At 47.7% G+C, this 8,097-nt stretch overlaps 1 protein-coding gene across 1 annotated transcript; it reads left to right on the top strand.

The window, feature by feature from the left end:
• Positions 1 to 6,555: 6,555 nt before the first annotated feature.
• On the top strand, positions 6,556 to 7,890 carry LOC113980914. Its single transcript, XM_027708133.1, has 5 exons — positions 6,556 to 6,642; positions 6,737 to 6,975; positions 7,245 to 7,392; positions 7,638 to 7,756; positions 7,857 to 7,890. The coding sequence occupies exons 1-5, from the start codon at positions 6,556 to 6,558 to the stop codon at positions 7,888 to 7,890; spliced, it is 627 nt and encodes a 208-aa protein (XP_027563934.1).
• Positions 7,891 to 8,097: the final 207 nt, after the last annotated feature.

Here is an 8,097-nt window from a genome sequence, read left to right on the forward strand (position 1 = left end):
GGTTAATACTGTATTAAAAGCTGTTCATAGTATTGTAGAAATGCCAATTGATAAAGTAGTTTTTTTATACTCTTTTTTAGCTTTTGATTCTCTTTGCTAGTTTTTTATTCTCACTGCAATAAAAGATTTTTTGTAGTGTTTGAATGTCTGTTGTACTTGTCTTTATTCCGGGCATGTATTCAAATGAACCCGGGGGCACAGCTCTTTGGGGCAGGAGACGGGCAGCACCCTTGCCAGGACTCGGGGCAGTGGCAGGTCTCCTTCACCCAGGACTTGACAGAGCTTCTGATTTGGGTGCAGCCCTGGCCAAAGAGCTCTCAGCAGCATTGGTGCTCTTGCCCACACCTGTGGAAAATATTGCAGACATAGATTCTATAGCTCTGGTCTCACGCTAAAGCAGAGAAACTATCAGAAGATCACTGTGTTTGTGAAACTGCATTGTCTGATGTGAAGCTGCATTGTCTGTGAAAATGCATACGTGATAGAAAGGATAAAGCAACAGGATGGGAAAAACAGAGAAAGTACAAAGTAGCAAATAAGTAACTATAAGCATGAGAAAGAAGCAGCATTTGCGCAAATATAATTTAGGTAATTAGAAGCCAATGATGAGCCTATGCTTGTAATATGTATGAGGTTAATTATTAACCTTTATAAGCACGAAGCCTACAGCAAAAAAGTTGGATTAGTCATGATCAATACTGTGATTGTGTGATACTATTTCCCGTCATCTTCAACAAATGGTGACCTCTGACGTGTCGATCTAAAGAAACGGGGTGTCGATCTAAAGAAACGGGGGAATCCACGGTTGGGATGGCAAGGTGTCGGAGCCTTAAGCAGCAGGGCTGGTCAAAAAAGTCAGCATAAGGAGCGACTCGGACCTGGAGCTGGTCAAAAGGTCGGCATAAAGAGCGACTTCGGACCCGGTCAAAAAGTTGGCAAGAAGAGCGACTTCGGACCCTTGAAGCGTCATATAGGACGAGCTCTACCGTTACGTGCTGCCGAACCCTGAAAGGCTGCAACAACGCGCGCTGATATAGGTATGGGTAAGGGAAGCAGCATATAGTTTATTTTCTGAATTTTTACAGAAAAAGAATTCTCTCTGAGAGAGATTCTAATTCTGACAAAAAAGCCCTTAAAGGGTTATTAATCCTCACAGCTCAAGCTACCTTTGAGGTGGGGGAAGAGATCAAAGGATCTAAGGAATCAGCCAGCTATCTTATGTTGTGGCTGCTAATTGAAACAGAGAAATTTATAAGGACTGAGAGTTAAGTTACAATTTTAGCTTATGCTGCATTAGCGAGCAGCGAAACTGAAAGCAAAGAGAGCGAGTCAGTTTTTCAGCTTTTATTCATTATCTCAACAATCGTGCTGCCGGTGAATTTCAAAGTGCAGGCTTCTGCCCGATCGTCAGCCAGCGGCCCCGCAGCAGTTCGGCCTTCAACAGTTCTAGCTCTATGCAGGATGCCAGGGAGGCCACTACCAGCTGTGCCTCCCCCCGTGGCGAGCTCTCCACCACCCCCCCCGCTACCGTTTTTCCCACCGCCGCTTCTAAAGCTGCTGCCCTGTTGCCGGCTGGAGCCGTACCTGGCCCCGCTGTACTGCCGCATGGAGCCGGTCCTCCCACCTTTCCTGTGCTCGCGTCGACCCGGGAGTCGCCCCGAGCTGCCTTAGCCAGAAACCGCGCCGTTTCCGCCCGCTGCTGCCACGGCTCCCCCCCCCCGCCGCCATGCAATGCCTCCGTGCGCTGTCGGCACCGCCGTGCCCTGCCTGCCTGACCGTGCCCGCTGCTGCCTGCCCGTTCGCGAAAGTGATTCCCGCTGCTGCGACCCCGCCTCCGCCAAACCCAGCAAAAGACAACTTCGGGACCTCTTTGGATACCTGCCAAGTGGACTCGAGCTGCTGTGAATGTTCCGAGCTCCAACCATGACGGAGACGGAAAGGAGGAGAGTGGAGGAGAAGATTCCGTACAAAGAGTATTATGGAAAAGATTGGTTTTCTAACACTCCAGTGTTAGAGCCCTAGTTTAAAGCAACCTGAGTGAGTTTTACTGTGACTTTATGTAAATTGCTAAAGTTGAAAGCTACTTTATGAATGTTAACTTCTTACATACTTTGATGTAAGTTAAACTGTTACACCTATTGTGTTTAAATAAGATGTTTAAAGTTTTCATGCATATCCCAGAAAAATATATAAATATCAGAAAAATTCAGAATTGGCTGTTTATAAATCCTAGCTAATTATATAGTTTCAGAAGCTGGGTGAGATTACTTCAATTTTAAAGAAAAGACGTGACTATTCTCCAATTTCATTTTTCACATTCGGAGAGACAAGGATCTGCTCTCAAATCCCAGGCCATGTGTGACTTAATAATGGAAAAGTAAAAGATGCAAAACTATATTTAATCCAATTATGCAACTAAAATTCTTATCAATATTAGTAATCCCATCCTCTGAAAGATTTCCATATACTGAGATTTTGAACAATCAATTGTTTCTTCCTAATGAAAATTGTTACTTGCTTTTATCGAAGTTACAGTGGTTACCTTATGATAAGAGAGAATTGTTCTACAGTACAACATAAAATGCTGCTCAAAATGATAAAAACAAGTAAAAGAAAATACAGAAATTAGAGACCTAAAAAAGTGAGTTAAAACTAAATGTGATTATTCTAACCAATATTATTTGAGAAGTAGGATTGAAGAATACCCCAGGAAAAGTTTAAAGAACCAAGCCATGGAACCTATCTCCGACAGAGAGAATTACACTGCAAAGAATCATCATTAGGCCTTCAGCTTCAAAGAAAAACTATAAAATTACCTACGATACCCCCTTAAAACTGACTGAACTATTAATAACAAATTTGTGAAGTTTTTTCTTATTAAAGGTGAAGGACAACTAAAAGAAGCAGATGAACAAGGACTGAGAGTTAACTACATCCCAGACATCAGAGACAACTTGGACTGACTTCTCTCAGAAGACACTGAATTTCAAGCTGTATTAGCAGACTGTAATAGTGACTTACCTATTCATTTTTCTAGGTACCGGCTATGAACAAGAATCATGTGTTACTGCCAATCACACATTACTCATGTAACTCAGACATTGGTTTAATTTCTCCACAATTTAGAAAGTTTTGAAAAAACTATAAGGACGAGTAATGTTGTAATTTGCTAATTTTCCACAACTAAAACAATTCTTGCAGGTTGAAGTGCATGTCACACTGCAAACATCCAGCATAAATCTCTAAAGGTTACATTATACTCAGTGTGAGGGAGCATAAACCTCTTTAACAGAATTATTTACAATGTACTGCATGAATTCTAATAACTATTTTATTTTCTTTTAGTGACTACTGCCGTGAAGTTTCTTTTAATATACCTAATATAAATATTCAGAAATTCTTTTTCAGTGTTAACACTGTTGAGCAAATGATTTCATAATATTCCTTCAGTTCAATCAAGATGCAAATTATGAGGTACTATGTAGAGTTGACTGAAAGCCTAAATAATCTGTAGAAATTCTTTTCTTTTCACCTATATATTTTACTTTATGCTTATTAACAATCTGTACTTTTCAGCTGCAACAACTTTTATAGCACAACTATAAGCTGTGATCAGAAGAGTACTACAAGCAATACGTGATGATAAGACAGCTCCGTTTTTTACTACAGTATGACAGAGATCAACAGAACCATTTGGAAATTTATTGATCAGTTGCATTATGCAATTAATACCCATCCTGACCTAGATGAGAACATGAAAGTGAAATTTTTAGACATGTTAGCCTTTAATTTTATCAGAATTGTTAGAAGTTATAGATAGTATATACATACTCTATTACAAAATAGAACTGCTATAGAATTTTGCTATTATCACAAAAGTATTTAGTAAAGAGATTAGTGAGTTAAGAATTTTAAAAACACTTTTGCAAAAGCAGAAATGGGGAGAGAGAAAGGTGTCAGCCCCTTAGTTGACTTGCAAAAGTGTTTTTGGACTTGCAAAAGTGTTTTCATGTGTTAAATTTTTTGCACACAGGTATTCTCTAGCTATCTACATGATGGATGAGACCTTGGAAAAAAGCTGGTTCTTCGGAACGAGGTTGATGTTATTTCTGCAGGTGACTGTGACATCACCAGAAGTTATTGTAGCTAACAGTTGTCTTAACATTATTAGGACACAGTCTATTGAGCACAATTTCTTAGTATTTTTAAGGCACATAATTTAAAAAAAAAAAAAAATTAAAAAGCACATAATTATAGAGGGTAAGAAATTAAGTATAATGTGTTGTGTGACCTTTAGATTACTCACTAGGCATTGACAAAAGAAAGCTTATCTATCTGGTTAGTTTATCTGTTTAGTTAAGAAACTCTAACATTATAAGGTATTAGAAAATTATTATCATTATAAGATACTAGAGAATTATTATAATTTCTTGGTTCGTAGAACGCAGTGACATGGAACTCAAAAGTATATATGTGTGACAGTGTGTATGATGGTGGCCACCATGTGAATGAGAATGAATGAAAGTGTATACATGCATGAGTGTGAATATATGAATACAAATACACAAACACCTTTGGATGAACAAAGACACAAACACCTTTAAATACAATTTTGCTGATACTACTAGCTATTTCATCGATTGTTCCTTGCTTGTTCAAATGTATACAGAACATATTAGCAACAACAATGAATAATATGTTTTTAACATTATCAAAAGAAAACGGGGGAAGTGTGGAAAATATTGCAGAAATAGATTCTATAGCTCTGGTCTCACGCTAAAGCAGAGAAACTATCAGAAGGTCACTGTGTTTGTGAAGCTGCATTGTCTGTGAAAATGCATACGAGACAGAAAGGATAAAGCAACAGGATGGGAAAAGCAGAGAAAGTAGCAAAGTAGCAAATAAGTAACTATAAGCATGAGAAAGAAGCAGCATTTGCGCAAATATAACTTAGGTAATTAGAAGCCAATGATGAGCCTATGCTTGTAATATGTATGAGGTTAATTATTAACCTTTATAAGCACGAAGCCTACAGCAATGAAGTTGGATTAGTCATGATCAATTACTTGGTCGTGTGATACTATTTCCCGTCGTCTTCAACACACACCTTCCTTCTCGGTGTCACATCCCCCGTGTTTAGGATGGCCACCAGCCAGAACTTCTTCCAAGGAGACTGTGCCAGCTTGTGTGGAAGGCCCCGTGCCCTTCCCGCTGCGGCTGCGTCGGCGGCCGAGGGGGCTCCTTGTGCTGCCGTGAGCAGGCACAGGAGGGGAGTGTTTGCTCATTTCTTGAGCCATTCCCACAGTTCAGGTCCAGCCAGATTAGATACTTCAGAGAGCGGATTCCCTCCAAGGTGGGGCAGGTTGGCCGGGCTGGGGGAGGCCCCAGGTCACGGGGCGCTGTGTCACAGGGCTCTTTCTGACACGCTGGGTGTGGCCGGTGGGACGGAAGGGGCCAGGGTGTCCAAGGGCCCTTTATGACCCGTGGTGACAGAGGTGCTGCTGGTGACACGGCCGCAGTGTCAACAGTGCTCCTCGGAGCAGGCGACGGGACAGGACGGGACAGAGCGGAGCTGTGCGGAGCCCCCGCGCAGCCAACTCGTGCCTTGCTGACCCGGAGCTTTTTGGAGGATTTTCTCACTTCCAGGTGCCCTCGAGGCTTTTTCGCGTGACTTGGAGACCCGGAGCTTCTCCGAGGCGTCTCTAACCCCTTTGGCAGGAGCCCTCGAGGCCCTGCTGCAGGACTTGGAGATCCGGAGCTTCTCCGAGCTGTCTCCAATCCCTGTGGCAGGTGCCCTCGAGGTTTTTCTGCAGGACTTGGAGACCCAGAGTTTCTCCAAGGCATCTCCAATCCCTGTGGCAGGTGGCCTCAAGGCCATTCTGTAGAACTTAGTGACCCGGAGCTTCTCTGAGGTGTCTCTCTTGCAGGTGCCCTCGACACCAGACTGTGGCATGGCAGTGAGACGCTTCAGCCTGCTCAGGTTGCTCCGGAGGAAGAAGGAGGAGGAAAGCCCTGGGGCTGCTCCAGCACAGCAGCCTGAAGAGGTGCAGCAGGTGCAGCCCCCGCAGGAGGGTGAGTGCTAGAGCTGGGCCACAGGGCTGGTGGCTGCAGCCCCCTTGGCCTCATCCTGTCCCATCCCCTCTGGACATGCCCAGGGAAAGGGAGGGGGACAGAGGGGCCGGGGCTGATCTCCCGGCAGCCCTGCTCCATCCACTGGGCATCCCGGGGCTGGCCCTGCTCCTGGAGCCCAGGCCTGGGCTGTGTTCTCCGGCCTCTCCCGCACACCCTCAGCTCTGAGCGTGCTCGCTCTTTGCCAGATGCAGGCCAGGAGCAGACAGAAGAGCAGCTCCGTGCCCATGGCCGCTTCCGCAGGGCAGCACAGGTACCTGCAGCCACCCCCTCCTGGGCTGGGCGTGCTGTCACTGCTCAGCCCAGCACCGCTGTCGCAGCCCTCCAGGGGACACTTCTCTCTTCCTTGCCTTCCTCCTGTAGCTGGTTTGCAGATTCATCAGATGCATTTGGCATGAAGAGACCACTTTCATGGCCACTGGGGGCATGGCAAACTCGGACTTCTTCAATGCCCAGACCAGCGCTGCCCTGCTGGATTTGCTTGTGGAAAACGGTGTCTACAACGGGAAGCAAGTAAGCAGCCTGTGGCCAGGGCTCCAGTGCCCCAGGGATGCTGTGGCCCCTCACGCCGGCTGCGCTGGGTCCCATCAGCCTTTGAGACCAGCAGAGTGTGGTGGCAAGGGGAGCACTTCTTGGGGGAAGCTGGGCAAGTTGCTGGCTCTGGCAGCTCTCCAACTGTTCCCCGTGTCCCCTCCAGGTGCCGGCCATAGTCAGGTGCATCCACCAGTGGCTCACATCCAATGTGTCGGCTGAGCACAGGCTGGACAAGACTCTTGTCCTGCTGACCGAGGCACACCCTGTGGATGTTGCAGTGACCCTGCTGCGCTCTGCCCCAGCCTGTGACAGGTATGGGGCCCACCTGCCTTGAGGGCTCCCCTGCCTTTAGACCCCATCCCCCTGCACAGCCTGTCCCAAATGGTGTGCCAGAGAGATGGAGGCTTCCAAGACACTCCAGCTCCTCTCTTTGCCAGCTTTGGCATGTCAGCCCCCAATCCTGAGGCCAGCCTGCCTCCCTGCCCCACAAGGCACCATGCCTCTGTCACCTGGGCCCATCAGATGCCCAGGCCACAGCTCTGTGTCCCAGACCCCCCTGAGCCAGAGTTCTGACTCCACAGAGCTGCTCGCACCATGTGGAGGACGCTCATCTCCTCCAGAGGGACTAAGGAGCCGGTGCTGCAGATCCTCTTCCGTGTGCTGGAATTCTGGCCAGCGCACAGGACACGCACCTCTGATGGGGATGAGAGCGATGTCTTTGCCCTGGCTGTGAGTTTATTGAGCTGGCCTCTGCTCACCCCCAGCTTGCCTCTGGGATGCCTTTTCATCCTCCCTCACCACTGCTTCTCCCTGCCCCAGGCACTGGGCTGCAACCCTGGCTTAGGGGCAAGTTCAGGGCCACCAGGCCGGGGGATCCCCCTGTGTCTCCCCTGGCCTCTCCCTGCCACGCTGGGGCCCTGCCACATGGACATCTGGGCCCTGAGAGCTGTCTCTGGGTGCTTTGTCTTTGGCAGGCAACTGTGGCCCTCTGGGCGATCCTCCAGCTGCCCTGGTGCCCAGGGGGAGTGAAGACCAATTTGCCCCGCCTCCTTCTGACTCTGCTCTTCCAAGTTTTCATCAGCACAGAGGAGATGTCAGAGGAGGTCGAGACCTTCTGGGGGCGATGCCGGCAGCAGCACAGCCTTCCCCCCAACCCCAACAGGTGCTCCATCCCAGTCCTCTCTCCCTGCCAGGCCCTCGGGGCTGGGGCCAGGGCTCTGCGCCTGACCTGGGCTGTGCTCTGCACACAGGTTTGCAGTGCAGACAGTGAAAGCCCTGCTGCGCCAGCTGCTGGATGAGGACGTGGTGATGGTGATCCATCGCAAGTGTGGCTGGGACACGCTCCTCAAGGCTGACACCCACCACTATGCAGTGGGTCTGCTGGCCAGGTGAGAGCCCTTTCTCCCCACTGCCCCTGGCATTTCTGCCCTGTGC

Source organism: Neopelma chrysocephalum, unplaced genomic scaffold (genome assembly GCF_003984885.1).
Source record: "Neopelma chrysocephalum unplaced genomic scaffold, ASM398488v2 Primary Assembly neopelma1_95618, whole genome shotgun sequence".
NCBI lineage: Eukaryota > Metazoa > Chordata > Aves > Passeriformes > Pipridae > Neopelma > Neopelma chrysocephalum.

Excerpts from the sequence above, each read along its gene's own strand:
- LOC113980914 (XM_027708133.1), top strand. The coding sequence starts at position 6,556 with ATGGCAAACTCGGACTTCTTCAATGCCCAGACCAGCGCTGCCCTGCTG. Across the intron at positions 6,643-6,736 it reads GTGTCTACAACGGGAAGCAA|AGTGTGGTGGCAAGGGGAGC; the intron begins GTAAGCAGCCTG and ends TGAGACCAGCAG. Across the intron at positions 7,757-7,856 it reads TTCATCAGCACAGAGGAGAT|GCCCTCGGGGCTGGGGCCAG; the intron begins GTCAGAGGAGGT and ends TCTCCCTGCCAG.